The sequence below is a fragment of the Cygnus atratus genome, chromosome 2 (assembly GCF_013377495.2).
Source record: "Cygnus atratus isolate AKBS03 ecotype Queensland, Australia chromosome 2, CAtr_DNAZoo_HiC_assembly, whole genome shotgun sequence".
NCBI classification, from domain to species: Eukaryota; Metazoa; Chordata; class Aves; order Anseriformes; family Anatidae; genus Cygnus; species Cygnus atratus.
In genome coordinates this window covers 20954034-20977089 of record NC_066363.1, presented here as the reverse complement: position 1 = coordinate 20977089, position 23056 = coordinate 20954034, and the positions used below count along the sequence as shown (strand labels likewise).

General features: G+C 36.4%; 1 protein-coding gene across 1 annotated transcript; it reads right to left on the bottom strand.

Moving 5' to 3' along the window:
* Positions 1-60: 60 nt before the first annotated feature.
* On the bottom strand, positions 61-23022 carry NSUN6 (NOP2/Sun RNA methyltransferase 6). The gene is made up of 13 exons (XM_035545337.2): positions 22879-23022; positions 21706-21814; positions 20804-20959; positions 19079-19158; positions 17744-17853; positions 14838-14991; positions 13105-13176; positions 11661-11670; positions 10508-10627; positions 9437-9581; positions 7480-7628; positions 5417-5542; positions 61-2693 (listed from the first exon to the last, which is right to left on the bottom strand). The coding sequence occupies exons 2-13, from the start codon at positions 21778-21780 to the stop codon at positions 2481-2483; spliced, it is 1410 nt and encodes a 469-aa protein (XP_035401230.1). The 5' UTR covers positions 21781-21814; positions 22879-23022; the 3' UTR covers positions 61-2480.
* Positions 23023-23056: the final 34 nt, after the last annotated feature.

Genomic DNA, 23056 nt, shown 5'->3' with positions numbered 1-23056 from the left:
AGCACCAGACACTGAAGCATGTTTCAGTCTGCAAAGCATTATCAGGAAAATAACCCTATTAGGTATTAAAAATACATATACTCCATATGTTAAGATTGTGAAAATAATAAAGTACTATAATTCCTGTACTTTTAAAGTTACAATCACACTGGAAAAACAAAAAGGGCATCTATCCAGCTTTAGACATCTAACTTAGCAAGCTTTGACCACAGTCAAAATGAGGCTGGCTCCTTCAAGGGATGATTTGAAGCATCTCAAATTCCTGTTCTGAACTGCCTGATGGAGAAATCTCTTTCTCTCTCCTCTTCTGTCATCCCCTCTCCCTGAATTACCAGCAGAGAGAAGGTCCAGGGGAGAAAGCTGAGGCTTAGCTCTCTAATATACTGACTGTTTTTTCGAGCCTATCAGTGACTTTTGCAGAAACAACTCTAATAGTTAAAAGTTCAGACATCAGCAGTGTTTTTTCACATTAAGTCTGGTCTGCAATTACACTGGAATCAAATGCAAGTCAGTTACATTTTTTTTTGAGGGGCTGGGGATGAGCTAAGAAATTTCTCATATAAAAATCAAGTAAGATCACCTTCTTGAAAAGACTGTTTATAACTAATATATATGGGAACTTCTCAAATTTTCACAAAGAATTCAGCATTGCACAGATCCTGCTACTGAAACTGGAGGCAAAAATTCCTCCCTTTATAGGTATGTGCAAATTTCAATATATAGTCTGCGTATGCTGATTAATGTTTACAGAGTTTATATATTCTGAAAAAAAAATATGCTTTTTTACTAGCACCAAGTTAAAGATTTCAACATGTACTTACAGTAAAGGACTAAGACATTTTGTTACCAAGTAGTTATTGTAGCCATATTTTGACTAAAAAGACTGTAATTTATAGTACAAGTGATTACAATTCTAAATGGGTTATCTTACCTACTACTGATGAAACAAGATGACTTTAAATCTTGTTTTGGCATGTCATGGTTAACAGCAAGGAGTGAGCTACAAAAGCAAGCAAGAATTCCCTCCTCCTAGTCTGCCAGGATAGGCCTTATAGAGTACGTACTAAGCAGCCTTAGCAGAACAGAAGAGGAGACATTTCATTTATTCAAGAACAGTACAAAACATATATATATCAAAACATTTATAGCAAATATAAGTACACAACCAGACTAGTGACAGAGTTTTATAAATTGAGTAAATGCAAAAGCACTTCTGACAGTACAAAAAGCAAATTAGAAAAGAAATGTCAGTCTTTAATCCAACCAAATAACCATGTGTGCAAAATAAGATATTTTTTCCAGATAATGCTTTGAAAATCAGTGGGAAAACAGCAACAACAACAAAAAAGTCCACAACAAAACACAGGTGTCAGTTTAGGTTTTTGAATCATGCTTACTTTTTCCCTCCAATTTTCGTGCTATTTCCAGCAGTACTAAGAAAAGAGAACACTATTCAGACAGAGAACACCTCTGTAACTGAAGCAGAATTTTTTAAATACATACAACACATTTAAGAAGTTTAGATTATTAAAACTTTGAGCAGTGTATTAAGTCAGTTCTCATTAGCATGCTTCCCCAGTTTCAATTTTCATATGATTTTAGCCGTTGATGCTTTCTAACCAGTAAAGAGTTAATATTCTTAGTTGTTTGAAAGGTGATTTGCAACATTTAAGATGATATTATGCCTTGTTTTCTGTCTTTTGATATTTTCATCACAGCTGTAGCCCCTTCTATTGCAAATGTTTGATTTTAAAATTGTCACTTGTCAGCCAGTCCAATAGGCTGTTTGGGAACCAATACAGTTTATGCATGGGAAGTTTGATGTTGAAACAATATTTATTTACATTCCCAGAGTGAGATGGTTTAATATATTCATGCTGCTATAAAAGACATGCTACAAAGCCTAATCGTATTTTGTGTATATACTATGTGTACAGAGAATCTTGCTTGTATTAAAATAAAAGAGAAATGAGGTTCTAAGTATCAATTTATAAAAGTTATTTGTAAAATGTTACAGTGTTTCCTGAAGCACTACTTAACGAAGCATTAACTATCCGCAAATCTCCACTGAAATGGCTCTTTTTCCAAAATTCACAGTAATAGTTCCCGCCTATTTATGATTGCATTTTCTAAAGGACCTTACCTTCCCAGTTCCCGTCCCCCCCAAAAAAAACCAACACCCTGTTCCTGCATTTCCTGCACTAGCCGAGCTGTTCGCATGGCGAGAGCCAACAGACCGAAGTGCGATTGAACGTGCTTGTCATTCAAGCAGTGACCTGCTGTCATAGGAAAGCAAACCGACCCCAAATGACCGTGCCCTTCCCCCAGCCCGTGGCCCTTTCCCAGCAGAGCAGCTGGCAGCTTTTCTGGCTGCCACAGCAACCCTGCCGTCAGCCTGTTGGCTTGGCAACGGCGCAGCACCAAGAGCCACACTTCAGCCTTACTGAGGTATTTTTTTTCCAGGTTGTATTGCTGCATGCTTATTTACCATTCAATTTAATAAACTTTGCAATAAAAAAACCTATACAGTCCTTATTTGCCAGTGAAATCAAATCATCTTCCCGGGAATCTTGCAAGGCTTTAATATCCATTCCTTGCACGGTCACAGCGGATGGATCAAATCTCTGAAGCAGCTTCAGCTGATCAAGTGCCAGTCCAGCTCCCCTCATGCCTTCTCCTCCGATATGAGGTTCCTTTGCAAGTGACACAGAAAAGCAAATTACTGCATCAGTAAAAAGTTCCTGGTTTCCTACATGTACTCCTCTAAGGCTATACACAGATCCAAATCATTTCATGACCCAAGAGTGAAATCACCTCCATCACGAGAAAGCTGTTATCACCAGCCAGTATGTCTGAAAGGTTTTAGTTTTTTTTCACTTTTAAGTGTTGAAGCTCTTCTGTATACTAACAGCTCTAAGTTGTCAAAAACAGTGATCCCTTAGTCAGTTACTAACATACTTAGTAACAGTAGTAGAAATATCTGGATTCTTTACCTTATAAACTTCAACTGGAGAGACTGAAAGTGCCACTCCAGAGTACTGCCTAAAGAGGCATAATTTCAGAAGATGATGATGCTGCAGAAAAAAGTCTGAACTTTGGGTTTTCTATGTTATGTAATTAGACTAATGGGTAAATGAAAATACTGATACCACCCCTTACGTGTGTATATGACAGAAAAAGAAAGAAAGGAACTGCTTTAGTGTTCTTCAATTTAGGAGAGGACATTTAGCATCAAAATCCTAGAGAGGAGCTGTGTTTAAAGTCACGGCCCTCTTCTGGATGATGTTTTTTATTTAATAAATATGGTGATTCGTGGAAAAATCTAATTCTTAGCTGGGTCATTCCTCCAACGCATTCAAGAGAAAAAAAAAAGAAAACCATACAAGTAATATTAAAAGAAAGATCTCCTTTGTAAATCTAGTCTGGTGTAGTCTGTAATGCAGCAGAGAGCAGAGAATTTTTGAGCCCTCAGACTTTGCTGACACACGAGCTCACCCAGACAGCACATGATGCGAGCTAATTGCTTAATCATGTACTGTGTGCTCTAAAGCTGGGCAGCCAAGAGGCTGCAGACTGAGTCTTCTCTTGCTTTCCCTCGATAGGATTTCAGTGCTTTCCAGGTAACAGACAAAAGGAGGTGCCTGTAGCAAATTGAGAAAAAATAATACACAAAGGGAGACAAGAGGTAGTGACTTAAGCAATGAAATTGAAGGATGGAAAGGTAAAAGACTACCAAAAATATTACACAAGGTAAAGTGACTTGCTCGTTCAAAGACCAATTTTTTTTCCTCTACCTTCTCCTTTTTCCTTCCAGTTCAGTTACTGCATTTAAGCTGATACACAGTATCTCCTGTGTGCAAATCCCTAAGAGGCAGTAAGTCTGCACAAAGGATCGGCTGCCATGCAGTAACCTCCACCTATGAGATCAACACCAATGGCTCCATCTCCTGTTTTGCCTTGCGCAACATGATTCCAGGACCCGTTGCAAAAGTGAGAACATGGGAAACAGTGGACTGGGTGTAAAGCAGGTGTCCACTGGGAGACTACAGAACACGGGAAATAAATGAAGGACCATGAGGTAAGTCAGCCCTAGACTCCAGCTTCCTGTTCATTGCAAAAGATCACCTTAGTTTACACTACTGGGGAGCTGGTTGTAAGATACTATAATCTGTGGGTAAACAAGCCAGTATCTTATTTAAAATACGCTATACACAAAAGTTTAATTTTTATATGGATGCCATTTTTTGTGTGAAAACTAGTACCTCACTCAAGACATATTACTGGTGAGAGATCAAGTCTATGAAACCAAAATCTTGCACTTGAGTTAATAGGGCTTGTGTTTTGCTTTGTCATTCTATTGAGTATGATTTTCTATCCTGTTAGGTAAAACGTGTAATCTCAGCTGAAACAGATTGAATTGAAAAATACTGAGAAGATGGAAATAGATGGAAAGCTTAGATTTGTACCAACAGGCAGAAGAACCCTGACGAACACAATGTTTTAAGAAAAGCTTCGGTTCTCTTAAATCTTTAGCAGCCTTCTTATAATTTCTCGTTGTATATCTATTGTGTATTTTTTAAATTTCAGTTAAAAGATGCATCTAAACTTCTTAGGACAAGTCATTACAGAAAGTACAAGTTAAACAAGTACCAGATTTAGGCTCTTCCCCAAAGCCATAATGATTAACACTAACCCGCTCCAACACATCACATCAGCAAAGGAGAAGAGAGCCACATATGGTCTGATGGTAAACTATTCGAGGCACTAATAAAAGTGATATATTTTTGAAATGTACGCATCATAGATAAAAATTCTAGCATCTCCCTATATACTACCTATCTAGACACCTTTATGTTAGACATTGGCTCCAAAAAAGACAAGGTACAGTCTTGGGACACTGAGCCTGAAATAAATGTATTCCCTCATTCTTAAAGTAACACAGAGATGGCGCTCATACATATAAAATCCTCCTTTCTCAAAGTACCACGTTCTTCCAATTTATTTCCCATGCTTTATCTAAGTCTTCGCTACTTCAGAAGCTTTAATAAAAACTTGTTCACCTTTACTATTAATGTGCAGAAAAAGAGAGTAAAATATATTAATATAAAGAAAGAATAGCAAGAGAAATTTTAACCTGTCTGAACTTTGATCCCTCTCTTGTTTTAAATGACTGTTGTACAAATCAAAACAACCATAGTACACAGTGAGAAACTACTTAATGTTCCGTAAGTGAAGCTCAATTAAACATGAAAATAGGTTTACAAGAGTCTCAGAAATTCCTGCATTATTTCTATCCCAAGCAGTTAGAATTCTCTGCAGTAAAAATGATATTTATTGATAGTAAATACACTGCATAACTTTACAGTGCCAAAACAAGCTCACTGGCTTGTGTGAAATATGCTGTAAATAGTAGTACCTGTCGCTGAAGCTGGAGATATGGAAAAGTTTCTAGGGCCCATGCAACTTGCTCCTCATTTTCAGAGAGTGTAATCGTACATGTACTATACACTAGAACACCTCCTGGCTTCAGCAATTTCACTGCCTGCAGAGAAAAAATAATGGTTTATATTTAAATGTAAAAAGCTGCATATTAAGCAACATTAACCAAGAAAAACATTAAGCTATATTATTAAAACTTAACACTTAATTAAACTCAAATCTTTCTGTCTAAGATAGACATTAGGATGCTATTTCTTCTCAGGGACTACATGAAAGGATCCTATGGAATAGAAAGGCTTTTCTTTCAAAATCAGCATTGTAACTCATGCAGTTTATTAATGCTACTGAGATGATTCACCTTGTAAGATTTGTTATTTGTACAGCTCTGCCTATCTCAGACAGACACATTCTGTTTTCATCACCTGTTTCCAAGCATCGATATACAGTATTTTTATCAGTGATATTAGATGTCAGCTGTTTCCACGTATTTGGCATGAAGTTATATCTATGCTGCTTTTCAAGCTGTGATTCACTTTGAATACACATAATTCATTGTGGATAATCAGTAAGAATCGTGGAATCTTGTCCTTCAGCATCAGCCCAACCACGCTCTTACTAGCAAGGGAAGTTGTAATATGGCCTCCTGGCTTTGTACTCCCTCACATATCCCATATAGTACCTTACAGCACCACTGCAGGAGAGTTATATGCAGCGAAGTTGCAAGAGTCCACGCTGCTGCACAGAAAATACTTTAACCTGCTCTGTGACTTATAGCCTTCCAATTATTATAAACAGAAATGGATGAAACTGAAAGATTAAAAAAAAATAAAAACAAATATAAATTTTTTTATATATGTCTTACACGTATCTTTCCCATGCTTCAAGGAATTGATTTTACCCAGTAGCGGATATGATAGAGCTGAAAGGCTAACTGAATGCTACCTTTACTTACAGGAGGGGTTTTATGAAAGACTGGAGAGCACTGTCTTGTTTTATAAATATTTACATGGTCATAAAGGATTTCAACTTTCCTCCTTCTCTTTGACTACATCAGCTATGAAAGAGAGAAAACAAAGCTGACCAAATGGCTTAAGTTCTTTAACTTGTTCTACACAACACCACATGCAAGAGGAAAATAAGTCCCCAAAGATCTAACATCTTGAAAGAACACCATGTGATTTGTTTTTCGGGAATTCCTCAGTCTCTGTAGCTATCAGAAAAAGTCTTAGATGATGAGATGATGTTGGGTTTAGTTCTAAAACAGGAAATTCCAAATTTACGGATACATTAAAGAAAACTGCACTACTTCCTCTAAGAAAAAAAAAATATTTGGACATCTTTTGGTGTATGGAGAATAGGAAACTGAAAACTAGGTAGATTTCAATTGATGAAAGTTACTCAGATACTTGAGCTTCAAAGGGGCAGGCTGCACCCTAGGAGACATCTGCAGAAGAACAAGCGTTCTGGGAACTACTGGTCCCCAAGGACTGTGATAGCACAAGATCTGCTGGGAAATCAGGCAAGATGCATAAGTTTCAGTATTGTTCAAATAAATTTAGGGATAAGCTAAAAACTGCTGATGATTTTGTGACAGAAAAAACTTTAGTTGGGAAAGCACAGAAAGAAGAAAAGCTTAGCAAAGATATCCTCTGATAAAAAAGAAATGTTAGTACTTAAAGGTTTGTAGTATTACATTATAGCAAATAAGAACAGGATCTAAAAGCAGCTAAGAACTGTAACTAGGAACGAAAGAAAGCGGACCTAGAAAAGGACAGAGAACTGACATGAAACTTATATTCAGAAAGAGTGACATACTGCAGAATGGCAAATGGTTTCATGGAACTTTTTCATGGAACTCTGGCACTCCATTTGCCTCGAATAGAATGAACTTTGAAATTTTTGGTTCTGTGCAATTACATCCCAACACCTAACCACTGAAAATGTAGGGAAAATGAGGCATTGTTTGGGGGGTGAGTAAGTTTTACACTGCAAAACTATTGATGTTCAATTTAATTTAGCTACTCAATGATTAATACATACCACCGTGAAAAGCTTGCGCTGCAGCGGCTGATAAGACATCACTTCCTTTAAAGTTGAGGAATAAGACATGTTTGGTCTCTGCCCCATCCCACTACACGGAGCATCAAGAAGAATCCGATCAAATGACTCTGGTAAGAACGGAGGTCCTTCTGTAAAAACAGCGATGTAAAACGTGGTTGTCTTTCCCTGAGATTTCACTACAGATAATGACAAGCTGTTACTGCCTGCTTGCCATGAAACATTTAAGTGCTATAGACAGTTTCTGCAAAAGTGATCACAGTTAGAGACAAGCCTCAGCACTGCCTGTGGTGGATTTCATCGCACAGAAGGGTTTTACCATTCTGGGAGCTCAAACAATACATGATCACTTTAGACAGCAATATTTTTCAAGTTTAATATTTTGAAAGTAAAATGTAAAAATCAAATCTGTTGAAATAAGATTGGTCAGAGGTGCTAGGTACCAAGCTGTACATACAGGTTGTTATGAACCACAGACAGCTCATAACTGAGTGAACAAGTGTGTAAATCTTTAGTGAGAGAAGCCCGTAGTCAACTATTAAGACTGCCTGAAGTAACATAATTGGACTGTCTAGATAATAACTGTGATGCATACAGAACATAAAGCACTTCATAATAATGTGAAATATTACAAGTTCTAATGCAATACACATACTTCCTCCACAGCAGAACAATTTAATGAACAGTGATTATGAAGACAAGAACTACTTTTGAATACTGCTTGGATAGATAAGGGAATACACTAGATGCAGAACCTATCCTTTCAACTTTCCAAATCGCACTGGCTTAACAGCCCAAAAGTTTCTATTGTCTTAGTGCTGGAGAAACTCCTCAGCTCAGGATTACGAAGACAAAAGTCTAGGCTCCATATGTGTTATCTGTGAGTAACCAACGAGGAAGAGAGCTTTGCTTCCTTTTCTCCTTCTGTCCCTCAGATATGCAAGCTAGGTCACAAGTGAAAACCAGTGGGTGACTTCACACGACTGCTACCTAGCTTGTTCCAGCACTGCAGAAATGAGTCTATTTTGGCACTACCAATTTATCTACCTCTGATTCATTACTACAACATTCAAAATATGTCATAATTGCAGGGCTGTACAGAAAAGCTTTCATGATCTCTCAGTATTATAGCTAGCTCTTGTTCATCTGTGTAAGTGCTACAAACCACCTACAATATTTTATTGCTCAAAGATGATTAAGAAAAATACCTTTAGGAACAAACTAGAAGGCATGGGGACAAGGAAGGTTAATTATGCAATGTGATCCCTACTTAGGCTAACCAGTGACTGGGATGAGATAGAGTGAGAAAGAACAGCATACTTTGCACAACAAACTAAAAATAATCTAGACAGCAGATACCGTTCAAATCATTTCATCATGGGAACAGAACCAGTATCATAAATATGGTACCACAGAAAAGCAAATGAAATGAACTCAAAATAATACACTCTGCATCTATAGAACTTTCCCCTAAACAGCTGAACAAACATTAATGAGCTTAACATTGCAATACACCCGGGAGTTAGGTATTAATAACCCCATTTTACAGATGAGGCTTCTGAGGCAGGAAATCCAAACAATTCTGCAGAAGTAATTTATTTCTCAGGCTAAGCCAAACAATTCAGATTATGGGGTTAAACATCTTCATGAAAGAAGGTTTAAGGCTTCATCAATCTTTGATAGTACCTGGAAAAGGAATGCATTTCTTTTGAGCATATTAGGTTATGATAAGGACGGTTAGTTTGAGCTTTGTATTTACTTTATGGAGAAGCTGATAATCACAACAGAATAGAAAATAATTGGACATCCACAGTGCTGAAGCAACCTAGCTATCTGCCAAGATTTCGAAAGTTTGTGGACTTGTGGCAGGTTTAATATTATTGTTAAAAAAAAGATTATTTATTCTAAATACTACTACTACCCAAGTTGTTTACTTTACCTTGTTCATCCTCTCTCTTCTCAACTGAAAGTGCCTTTGTTCCATCATAGCAAAATGCCTTAATACAATTCAGCTGTAGCAATTCAGCATTCTGCTTAATTTTTTTGACCTTGTTAGCTATCTTGTCCATTGCTATTACTTCACCCTGAAAAAAATGATTTTTTTAAAAAACAAAAACAAAGGGATTAAGTGGATGTGCAATTCCTGATTTTTTTTTTCCTTTGGAGCAATGTAATGAATGAAGCTTATTTTTCCCTAAAGAATGTTATTATTCTTAAATCTACACTCCAGTAGTCCTCGTAATTCAAAGCCAAATCAGTAGTCCTCGTTCTTGTGAGCCAAATCATCCCTTATATGAGCGCTCGATGACCTGGTGCCACTGCTTCTTCCCTATCACCATTCAACATACTGCACATGCACATTAATATCTGATGGTGCTTGAAAGTTGTTAGGTCTGTTGCTAAAAAAGTGGATTTACTGCACATGTGCTGTACTGTGGATATACAAAGATAACTCCCTCTCTTGAGAGTCTCTAAGGAACAAGAACAGACTGAAACAGGTCTTCCCCATCTGGCCCATTCCAGCCACTACTGGAACAATTTCCTGAAAGACATCTGGATAAAATGGTGGTCTGGTCTGGACTCTAGACAGTATTTTTTATACTATTTTCCAATTCCTATTTTAAAGCTGTACATTCTTTCAGCACACAGCAGTAACCCATGATTTCCAAACATCATCAGTTTCATGAATCCAGCATATTCCTGAGTAGCATACAAGGAATACAAATTCTTTCATTATAACTAAGTCTGTAACATTCAAAAAGTGACCTGTTGAAATGTTTGGTTTCAATTTGCAGCAAATAAGGTTTTAAATGGGACAGTGAGTATTTTGTAGTTTGTGCCATTTCAGTAACAAACAAAAAACACTGGTAAGCAGAATGTTCAAATATTAGCATCTTGCTGTTCTAAGTTATCTGTGCATTCTCACAGAGATAAGTGAAGGACGCTACTAAAATGAACAGTGGTCAGATTTTCTTTATTGAGACAGAAAATGCCTAATGACCCCTCTTACCTGATCATGCATTAATGTTGCAAGATGGGTTGTTTTTCCTCCAGGTGCAGCACACATGTCCAAAATTCTCTCTCCTGGTTGAGGGTTTAAAACATGGCTCACAACCACAGAAGGCAAGTTCTATCATAAAAACAAAAATGGGAGAATTCAAATCTTATGGTCTGTACTAAGACCTGTATTATGGAAAAAACTAACAGGTTTTAAAAAAAAATTCATCTGTGAAGATACTTAAGATATTGCTGTCAGTTCCTTAAGAGAAAATTAAATATTGTGATTTTTATATAAAGAGACTATAGATGTCTGAAATCACCAGTGGCTGGCTCTTTTTTTTAAATTATTTTTATTTAAAGCTGCATGTGAGTATCCATGACTGAAATTTAAGGATTCATGACTAGGGAGACAATACTGCTAAAAATGAAAAGAAAATAAACTGATACTACCGCAGATATAGAGTGGCTTTGTATATTACAAGTATATTACGCTAACCTGGTATTTTGGAACATTTACTCTATTTATATATACTGGTGTAGTTTAGTATCAAGCAATCAGATTAACAGGCAGGAGTTTAAACTTGCTCAATTAAGGTACTGAGAAGCTGTGCTACTAATTGTATTAACCGAACAGATATGCTGAAGAGAAGTAATATGCAGTGTGAGCAATACTGCGTTGTACAAAATAAGGAAATACTCCAAAAAAAAATCTTTTCTAATGTGGTTGAACACAAAGGTATGAAAATCTTTTAAGGGTGACCTTACTACATGTTCTCTTTGCTTAGCACATTTTCAAGTTCCATGCCACAGCATTCAAGAAAAAGAACAATAATTAAATACTAACACTATCATATGCGGGCCTTCATCTCACACGCTGCAAATTCCCGTCAGACAAGCCGGGGTTCCCGTCAACAAGGGTTGTGATCAGTGGCAACAAGTCCAGACGGCCAGTCAATACTAGTGTACCCCAGTGGTCAACACTGGGGCCAATGCCATCTAACCTCTTCAGTAGGGACCTGGGTTATGGAACAGAGTGCATCCTAAGCTAATTTACAGAGGATAAAAAAATGGAAAGAGTAGTTGATAAACTGGAAGGTTATGCTGCTTTCCAGCATAACCCTTCCAGAGGTCCCTTCCAGAGGGACCCTGGCAGATTAATGGACTAACAAGAATCTCATGAAGCTCAACAAACACAAATGCTAATTCCTGCACCTGGGAAGGAATAACCCCATGCACCAGCACAGGCTGGAGTCTGACTGGAAGGCAGCTTTGCAGAGATAGCCTTGGGGATGCTGGTGGACAAGAAGTCGAGTATGATCCAGGAATACGCCTTCCTGGCAAAGAAGGCTAACAGCCTCCTGGGCTGTGTAAGGAAAAGTGTTGCCAGCAGTTCAATCCTTCCCCTCTACTCAGCACGGGTGAGACATATCTGGAGTGCTGTGTTCAGTGCTGGACTCCCCAGTACATGGATATACTGGGGTGGGTCCAGCCAAGGGCCACAAAAATGTTTAAGGGATTGGAGAACCTGGCATGAAAGGAGAGGCTGAGAGAGCTGAGACCATTTAGCCTGTAGAAGTCCCAGGGGGATCTTATCCACACATATATAAATGATAGATGGAAGAAAGTAAAGAAGACAGAGCTGGACTGTTCTCTGTGTTATCCAGTGATAGGACATGAGGCAATGGGCACAAACTGAAATACAGGAAATTCCATTTAAAAATAAGAAAAAAGCCTTTTTTTAAAAAAAAAAAAAACAAAAAACTGTGAGTGTGATCAAACACTGCAACAGGTTGCCCAGAAAGTCTTCATCCTTGAAGGCATTCAAACCTGACTGACTGTGGCTATGATATGAACATGACATGAGCTGACAAGTGTTTATTTGACATGGAATTTACATTTGCTTTATAGATTAAAACCACTTCTTTGAGGGCTGGATGGCTTGCCTTTTTTTTTTTTAACCCAAGGAATGTTAATACTTACAGTAAAAAAAAAATTATTGGCATAGTCTCCACATCTACTTGAAGTGTTGTTTTTTATTATTATTTCAACAAACTGAAATTAAGAAATTTACCTGATCTAAGAAAACTAGAAAATTACATGATTTCATCATCCTACATTTCAACATAGCACAGGTGGCCCATTGTCATGTCTGCATATTTTAATCAGATTTGTTGCGGGCGGGAAAAGTAGCATTAAAGCTGCAAAAGAAAAAGCTGTCTTGAATGAAGTTCAAGTTCTCTTAAGCTTAAAGTCAATGGAATATTTGGAGATTTTCCTCATTATCTACAGAAGGATGTACCCTGAAAGAAGCTCGTATTTTGTAGTTCATAAGCCGATTCCAAAAAGCTAGAAGTTCTGTGGAATATCTGTGCAAAAAGAACTTTTGCTTTTTTAAGTATCCCTTAAGTCACTTTGAAGTCCCTTATAACCAGTGTGATTAAACTAGCCTCATGTAGATACTACATTCATTTTCAGTGCTTTGTTTTCTTTCAAGCCAAATAGTGAATTAGGTTCCATAATACACAATCAGTGGGTGCTTAGAGGATATTCATCATTCTGTGAATAGTAGAGATTTTTATTTTTGTAAAAAACATACCTGTAAAAAACAAATGACTAGGGAGCACATTGTCAAAGGACGGACTGAGGTAGACTGGCTCTATCATTCTGATGCCCATCCCACTGAAAAACATGAAACAATTTATTTCAAGAACTCAGATTTATCATTTTCAGCAGTATTAAATTAAAATCGTTGTGCTTATATACAGAAACTTGAAAGAAAATCTTGCAAAAATGAAAGCATTTATAAACTAAGAAAAATACTTTTATAATTTAGCAATCTGATATTCTTTAAAATGACATCATTAAGTTGGGTAAACTGTAACACCAAATCTACTACATTATAAATTGGAACGATCTGTAAAAAATTGCATAAAGTTACCTGTTTTATACATAAGACAAACGGATATCTAATCCAAGCCTTGACAATACAAGAAAATGCAGAAAAACAGGTTAAAATATGTTAATTTCAATCCATTACTGCTGTTGGCTAGCCAGGTATGCATTAGGGCACTAGCATATGATTTCCTACTTAGATCTTCCTCTGTTTTTCTAGACTGTCTGAGATTTCATTCAAATAACTAAAGAAAATCTTTTTCAAAACTCTTACTTACCTGCAAAACAAAGGTTTAAACTTAGAAGCAACCTAAAAGTTTCAAATATGGATGAAGTTCTGACATAACTTTGTTATGTTAGGACAAATTTACAAGAGAATGGAAAACAACAAAAAGAAAATGACAAAACAAACACACAAAACTGAGCCTGAAAACAAGACTCTAGAGTTCTGAAGATAACAAGAATGAGTATTATTTTGTATATACACTGCACCGTCCTACAACAAGAAGGAAGGATATGAGGAAGCAAACTTGCAGACTACAGATCTTACATACTGCCAGTCTATGCCAACAACGCCACAAAAATACAAGACAACTACATCTACTACATTTAAGCTCTAATACACCAAAAATCCCCTAACAGTGTGATCTTTGTTACTATATCTTTTGTAGTCTGTTCTTATGATGTAAAGCTTCAGTCATTAATTTGATGTCACACTCTTCATACGCTGCTTTTTGTATGCATTTTAGACAACAGAAGAAGAACAAGCCATATGCTTTGGATACAAAATAGAGAAGCAAGTAATCTTTAATTAGATAACTACCGTGGCAGATGCTGTTATATTTTTAAAGATATATGACCTGCTCCCTTCACCCTCCAAAAAAAAAAAAAGCTTGCAAATATTTTTAGGAGATAAGAGAAATTGTCAAGGCTACAGCTCTGTTCCATCCAAATAAGAGAAGAATTTATCAAAATGCAATTTTACCACAGATTGTTCTGTACTAACATTTTTTCGTTCTACATTAATATCTGTTCTATATTAATGAAGTTATATGCTAAGCAAATTTTGAAAAGACCTCCATTTATTTCCTCCTGTCTTTCAAGTAAACTGGTATCTGGATTCCATTATGCAACTAAATGTGTTATCTGCTAATATTTACTGTAGAACTTTAACCATAATTAGGATTTCCTTCACATGCTGCCACAGAGTCATCGTATTGCTACCACCTTTGCTGTGAAGTGACAAGACAGCAGGAGGGACAATACTATTATATTCTCAAAAGCTAATGCTTCCCCCAAAATAGTGAAAATGCCTACATACCACACAGGTCTCAGTCAAAGCGAACTTTGGCTTTCACACAGGGTACAGAACATTTTAAAATGCCTTCTCATCTTCTCCCTTTCCTTTGAAAAGCTGTAGGTAAAGATTGCAGTTACTATGCACTTACTTCATTGGGCCACGTGAGCTGAAGATTTCACTGCGACTCAGTTCTGAAATCCCATTTCCAAGGAAAACCTTGACTCCTTCAAATTCTTTGGCTCCTCTTTTACATTTCCCTTCAATATCTGAATACACTGAGACCAAATCTCCAGCTTTCATAACTGGGCAAAGAAAAGAAATTTTGAGATTAATCTTATACTTGACACGACAGTAGTGACCAAATATTTTAGGATTTTCGGTAGATTACTTCAACTCCTATATCACAGCATAATTTAGATTTTTGTAGTGTAATAAAAAAAAAGAAAACCGAACTGGCATTAGGCTTGAAAGTGTACATGGTGAATGGCTATCAACTAGCTAGAGGTATTGAGAGCCACTAGGTTACAAATCAGAGAGCTTGACTTGTTTCATAGAGGCTAGACAAACCTTCACTTTATTTATTTTTATCACCACATGGTCACCCAGGAGCTTTAAGCACGCTCTTCAGGATTCAGTCTTCTGTGTACTCCAAGCACAGAAGTACTTCAAACCACACTGGTTCATACCCAGAGACAATTATTTCATGAAGACACTAATACTAAATTTGTCTAATGAACTTTCAATAGCTAAGCAGAACATAGCTACAGCTGCTTATCCCCAACTGTTGCTTTAATACATGTGATTATATATTCCTGTTAACAGAAATTTTTCACTATGGCTCTCTTTCCTCCACAGCAACTGCTGTTCTCAGTAATCCTATAAAAGTTTTATTTCTCCAATTAAAAACCTCCAGACCAGTAAAGTTTTAAGTATACAAAAAACTCTAGTTCTAGGCACTTAAATGAGCTTTCTGAGCTGGAATAAAAAAATAGATGGGAAAGGGGGATGGTTTAGGTGGTTTTGTAGAATAGTGAGAAAGCTCTATGAGCAGTGCTTGGGTAAAAACATGCTTAAAAATAAAGGTCTCCACTAACTGCAATAAACCATTTTCTGAAATGACACTTCAAAGGTTGCTGACTGGCTGGTGAAACCAGAAGATACGACGAATAAGACGAATGACAATTCAGCTTCCCAAGAATTCCATAAGCTGTATTTGGGAATCTTTTCTTCTACTTTTCAAGTAGCCTTCTCAATAAGCAGAGATGCCCTGGAATTCTTAAACGGTAGTATCTGTTGGATAGCCACTGAACATTTCTTTGTGTGCGTGTGGGTGTGTATTTATGTGTAGCTTCTTTTTATACATGAACCAAAACATTATGTGAAATGTGTAACAGTAACTATTGTTACTGTCTGTTTAATCTTCACAGAACAAAAATTTGCAGCAATTTAACCCATCCAACAAGCAAGGTATTTGCCAATGTTTTTTTGCAGTATTCAAGCAAAAAGGATTTTAAATCACTCTCTGTTGATAACTGCCCTTTCTGTTAACTTGGGTAGCTTATATTGGTATTTCATAAACATGAAACTTAGAATGTGATTAGTTAAATTAAACTCACCTTCCCTTCCCCCCTTTGATAATTAGTTTCCTCTCATTTGGGTTGCTAGCTCAGTGATTAAATGTCTGTTCTTGCTGTATTCTTTTTTTCCCTAGTTAAAACTATCTGTGCTTAATATAGCCTTATTATATTTGTCCTGCAGGAGCATGCCCTTCTATTTTATTTTCAAATCTGCAATTCTCCTGAAGCGTTGCTACAGTTTTAGTTATAGTATCATTTCTTTTCTTTGAATGTGATGTTTTATGCAGAATTACATGCAGCAATTATGATAAATCACTATTGACTCAGAGGGATTTTAATATTCATGAGGTTGTCAAAATAAGCATTTTCAACAACTGCTACACAAATATACTTATTTCTGTAGCATGTCCTAGACTAATAAACATTCCTGTTCAGTGAACTGGACTTACGCACATGCTTAAAACTTCTTGAATGTGCTTTTTGGCAAAAGAATGAAGTTAAGTGGATGGAAAAAGGCTTTCCTGAATCACTTTGTTTAATAATAAGGACTATGATCATCAGTACATCTCATCACAATAGAATAATGAGGTGAATCATTCAAAATTATACTAGTTTCACATAAAGTTATTTTGACCTTTAAATAAAAAATACATAGGCTGCTGAACACTGAACATGTATATGTAGTTTTTTTATCTTGTCTAACAGGCATTGATAGATGGAAAACCACAGATTTCTATTTCTTAAGAACCTGACATTAAAATTGAAGACTTTTTAATCTAGAAGTTTCTACTAGATCTCTCAAATCAAAAGAGATGAATAGTAAGAAACAAATTACCAATGGAAAAAAAATCAATTTTTGTAGATCTGTGACTTGGAATATGAGAGGATCATAAAGTCAAGTGCCTTCATGGCTACATGAAGAGAGAACAGATCTTCAAGTACTGTTTACTAAATTATCACTGTACATTCAGCTACCATCCAGATGTATCTGTTGTGGAAACATTTTTAAATTTTTTTCCACAACATTGTACAGCGTCACTAGTAAAAAAAAAAAAAAAAAAAAAAAAAAACACTAAAAAGCCAGCCAGGTTTTACTTTAAACATGTCTTAAATAAATATAAGAAGTTATTTAAATTTTATAAGAAATATAGAATTTTAAATAAATATAAGAAACTAAATTCTTTGTGAACTAATACTTCAGCTATTAATTATGTATTATAAGGAGAACTTGTAACAATGCAAGTGAGAAATAACTACATATAATTTATTATAAGTATAGCACAACAATACTGAAATTTTCTAGCAAAAGCTAGATAAACTTAAAATGTATGTTTACACGATAATAAAACTATAAGATTCATTTCACCTGTGAATAGAAGAAAAAAATTAATGGCACTGTTTATTGGAAATTCATCAAAGAGTGACATTTTTTCCTTCCTATTTAAATCTTAACTAGATGTATTTAGAGAACTCTTACATCTTGAGGTAGATATGATTCCAGGAACATAAACATGTGCTCCTCGAAGTACTGCATACCCACACTGTGCTCCAACAATGACTTCAGATTCATGTTTTTTTAAATCCTGCCTGAAAACAAGATATAGTTAAGTCAAAAAAACAAAATACTGAAATATATATCTCCCTCAAATACTCTATGTGGTTCATAACTTTTTTTTGTGTCAGTTACATATTTTTTCTTCTATATTATCATGTATTCAGTGTAAACGTTTCATTTTACTTCTAAGAGGAATCAAAGTACAGAGCCAAACAGAAAAACAGCCCAAAGTAAATCAGATTCGGACACATTCTGCCACTATTACAAACCTAATACAGGAATACAAATAAATGATACTGGTTTCAAGAAATAATCTCTATCCCTTCCTAGGCCAGACAACTGTAAAGTGACTTTGTGTTTAACAACTGCTAAGTACTTCTATAATAAACATATGGCCAGATGCAGAGAACTTTGCCAGTAAGAACCGTGAAGAAGATAGTTACCCAAACGTATTAACGTGTAAACATGTTTGAGTGTAAAAAGAACAGAATGTTCAAAAAAAAAAATGCCACAAAAGACAATTAGATGCGAATGAAGAAAAAAAAAAGCATTAAATGCTATTTTAGAATGTGTAGCATTTACTAACTAAAACAGCTTGTTACCAATCTCTACAACTGAATGATATAAACTGAAGTATGTTAGTTTTCACTAATTGAAGTATGTTAGTTTTGACGAAGAAAATACTTTAAATAAAATGTTCATCACTGTATTCAATAAAATGATGAAAAAACTCCAAGGGGCAAACACAAATGCAACAAGGGAAATACTCTAATATAGCTTAAGAAAGAAGAATGAATAGTCATTTTGTAGAGGATAAAATTTATTCAAGAGTCCGCTCAGCATTATTGATGCTAGTCTCCCTACCTCTTGCTCTGGAGTTGATCCCAGGGGAAGAAAACACTGCATTAAGCTATTTGTTTATAACAAATAAACTTTCTATCCTGTAACTATATTCAATAATCCTCTACCCCACCCCCCACACAAAAGTTTAATTCTTTAGTCTGCCACCTACCTGGCTTTCCAGAGAGGATGCAGTTATGTTATATTTTCCCTGTAAAAACTTTATCTCACAAGGAAAGTACCATCTCTACGCTTTCTTTTAAGGATTAAACTCTCACCCAGTTTGACTGTCCAATAGGTCTTAATATAAAAGAAGTTTTATTTATAGCAAATTAGTTCTGTTAACAGTTTAACAAGACATGTATACGTAAAGTATGTGTTATGACATTTTAAGTTTAAAGTCTGAAAATTTCAAACCTGGGTCCAATGGCAGGAATTAATAAGATGTCCTGGAGTTCTGGGTGCTCAAGAACTGGAACACATATTCCTTTAAATTGCTGTTAAATTAAAAAAAAAATACAGTTGTTAAGAATGAAATGTAGTATTTAAGTAGTTAATTACGCTGAAAACTATTTTTCCATTCAGAATTTAAAGATGTAGAGTACAAAAAGCAAATGTAGTGAAAACAGTTGAGAGAGGTTGGGAAATGCTATGTTGGGAGGGACACTCCATAATAAAAACACCAAATAATGAACAATGGTATCAAGGCTGTAAAGGGATTCACTGAGAGAACTGACTTCAGAGATTGGGATGGTGTCCTGACACTCATAACCCTACCACTTGTTTTCACTCTCTTGTGGAGAAAAGTTGTGTCACGTTATCACCAGGTCACAGTAACACCACCAGGGAAACTTGGGTCTAATCTGTGTTATTATTTTGATGCTATTAATTATAAATCACAGTAAAAATCAACTTATGTATTGTCTGTTGTACTATACGTGCCACACTGGAACACTTTGCATTTGTCTTTTCAATGTAAGTTTGATTGGGTACTGAGAGCAGAGTCGTGTGTAGAGTTGCAAAATAAAAAATGACAGGTTGCCACTTTAAAACTACTCCTGGACTTTAAAAGGAGGATGTCTCATTGTCTGAGGCTTTTGAAATACAAGCCCAAAACGTGCAAAACCATAAATTAGTTTGCATCTGATAAATAACTATTTTCTCTTAAGAAAGAAAGCAATCCATGTGCATAATTTTATTGAAAACTGTTGTCGTTTCCTTTTCTAATATAACCATAATTGAAAATAAAAAAAGTTTACAAAAAGACATTTTTTTATTCAGCTTTCAGCAAAGCACGTTCCCTCAAAGCAAAATATCAATTTCCAGATTTCTAAAATCAAGCTAAAATTAGCATAACTCGTTACCATTCTAGCCAACAGAATATTGTCAACTGCCTCAGCATCAGAGAAACATCTTGGCTCCTGTCATCCAATAGCTCCCCATATACCCATACACCCACTGGCATTAATAATTTACTTAAATAACAGGATCTTTTTAGACAGAGTAAGGATCTACAATAGCGTTTCCAAATAATTTGCTTCTTAATCATTATGGCTTACATATTATCACATAAACAAATATTTAATTAGGTAAAAATAAAAAATATGTAAAGATTAAAAAACAGGAAAAAAAAGTCATGGCAGCTGCTGGGCATCACTCTAGCAAAATTCTTCAACATGTAGATTCTCTCAATTCTTAAACAGTTTGTGTAAGCCACCATTCATCCAATCTCCTTTAATCTTTACTAAAAATAAGTTCTAAACATACTAGTTTAGACACAGTATATTGAACTACAGTTTTCAGCTGTTTCTACCATCTTCTCTAGAGTTAGATGGCTGTACAGATTTACTACAGAAGTATCCCAATCCTATCTAATGTCTGTATCTGCCATATAAAAAAGACTTGGTTGTCTTTTTCCTTCTCTTGTTGCTTTTTGTGGATGTATTAGCTGCTGAATCCTGCTAGACAATGAATTTTCATTTAACATTTAATGCTGACAGGAAATCAATACGAGTGTATAATGTTAATAGTAGTCGACATGTATTAAGTTAAGGAATAGTTTCCAGTAATGAAAAGCTCTCTTAATCAGGCAAAAGATGAAAAATCTTGTTATTTCTGCTGTAACAAAGAAATTGCACAAACCTTCTGGATCTCTTCAAACAGCATTTTTTTCACGTGTTTCACTGAGGCCAAGTGGGTATTGACTCTAACAGTTGTGAAAGCTGGTGGATGAGATAGATGACTTAACAGAGATTGATATTTACTCTCTGCTTCCTTTGCACCTAAAGCAGTTATAAGCTGAGAGGAAAAGAAGATAAATTTTAAAATAAGTATTAATAAGATTCACACAGCAGCCTCTTGCTCAATAAAAAACATAACATAAAATAAACATTATGTAGAAATGGAGGAATAATGGTTGTGTGGTGTGCAGTAGTGAGGAATGTCTGCAATAGAGGTCTAATCCCAGAGATAACCTTATAGATTTCTTGAAAAGGACTTGTTCGAAAATGGTCTTATTAGCAAGATGATTTCAAAAAGGCTGCAGCAAATACCAAAGCCAACTGCTAGTGAGCTCTGCAATACTGAAGAAAGAATATGCCAGAGATGGACAAGCAGATTCAAAATTATCAATTGATAACTCTTAAACCAATATACAAAAACATCATGTTTGTGTCCCTTCACATTAGTAATTCATAAATTGTCTATAGTATTTTTGATTTTGCACCGGGGCAAGAAAGTTTTTCTCTTTAATATTATGGATTAATACGTGGTTAATTTCCATTGTGACCATTCTTCAGCAGGATCCAAAACTGAAGCCTCAGATTTACTGTTTAGTTTAAATATTTCATGTTACTTTGACCCAACAATCCTAAAGAATATTTTTGTATTTTAAACTGAACTATATTTAAAAATCTGTGGCTAATGTGAAGATAACACCTTATTGTAAGGCATCAGTCAAACAAAATATTAAATTGAAGGAATATTAACAGTGTTCGATTTGTGTATATTTGCTGATGAATAGTAGCAGTATCTGTTTCACATACCTCACTATTTCTGAACACATTGGTGAGATACTCTTCAACTTCACGATGGAAATATATTTTCGGGAAAAAAGACATCTTCCTTCAGTGTTTAAATTCTCCTGGCAGAGATCTGAAATAAGTAACATATTTTCTTAGCAGTTTTTATCAGAATCTGTAAGTTTACAAATGTAACATAAAACGTATGTAACAAACTAAGCTGCACTAGCCTTCTGATTCTTCTGCTCAGACAATGCGATTTTTTTTTGAGTAAAATAGATATTGATCAGATTATGGCTGTAATGTTATTAATTAGATTTCAGCACAGGTTAAGTAAAGGGTTTATCATTTGCAACAATCCTACTCTTGTAACTTTTTTAAAAAAGATTTGGAAACCTGAATATAATTATGCAGTCATTTGAAAACTGGTAGCAATACATATGATTTATATCATATATATGATTCATATTTGTATTTAGGTGACTTTTGTGTTAAGATTACAAAAGCATGTTTTTAAGACACGAACTAGGTACTTGCTGATAACCACAGAATCCCACAGAATTGTTGAGGTGATCTCACAACTGCAGTCACTTCTTAGTAAGCCAATAACCGATCTGACAGCGTGCCGGTGACGGGACTTGTTTCTACCACATCATTAAAATGTGTCTGAAGGATACCGTGAAAAATGAGCCAGTAGGTGGGCAAACCCCAAAACGGTTGGTCAAAAACACTACGCAGGCAGGACAGAAGTGCAGTGAAGTTCCACGGATGTGTTACAAAAGGGAAGAGGCAGAGCCATGATACAAATAAACAGGGCAATTTTACCAACATGTAATGCTGCAGAATCTCAGTGGTTTTAAACTTGATGCCAAAGTAGGAAAGTTACAACGTCCGTCTTAGAAACCACCATCCTCCTAAACATGACAACCGAGAAGCGATTCTGCTAACAAGCGCAGTCAGAACACCAGAACCGCTGTGAGCAGCCTGGAAACATTAAACACAGGAGCTGCCGCTCGGGGCTGGACTCGGAGCCCCGGGGGGTCCCGAGCGAGGCTCAGGCTCCACGTTTTTCCCCCCAGGAGGACAAACCCGGGGTCCCTCCCCGAGCCCCCCCCGTCACTAAGGGTACCGGGAGGGATCCGGGGGGCCCAGCGCCCCCCCCCCCAGGCCCGTCCCGCGCCCCCCCCCGGCCCCCACCTGCCGCCGCGCCGGTGCCGCAGGAAGTCCCGCCCCTGCTGCCGCCGCGGATTGGCGGGAGCCCCTCAGGGCGGTGGCGGCGCGGCTGTCGCCATGGCAACCAAGCACCCGGCAACGTGCCCGACGGCCTTTAAGGCGTCCGGGAGGAACGGCGGCTTCCCCCCCCGCCCCAGTGCGC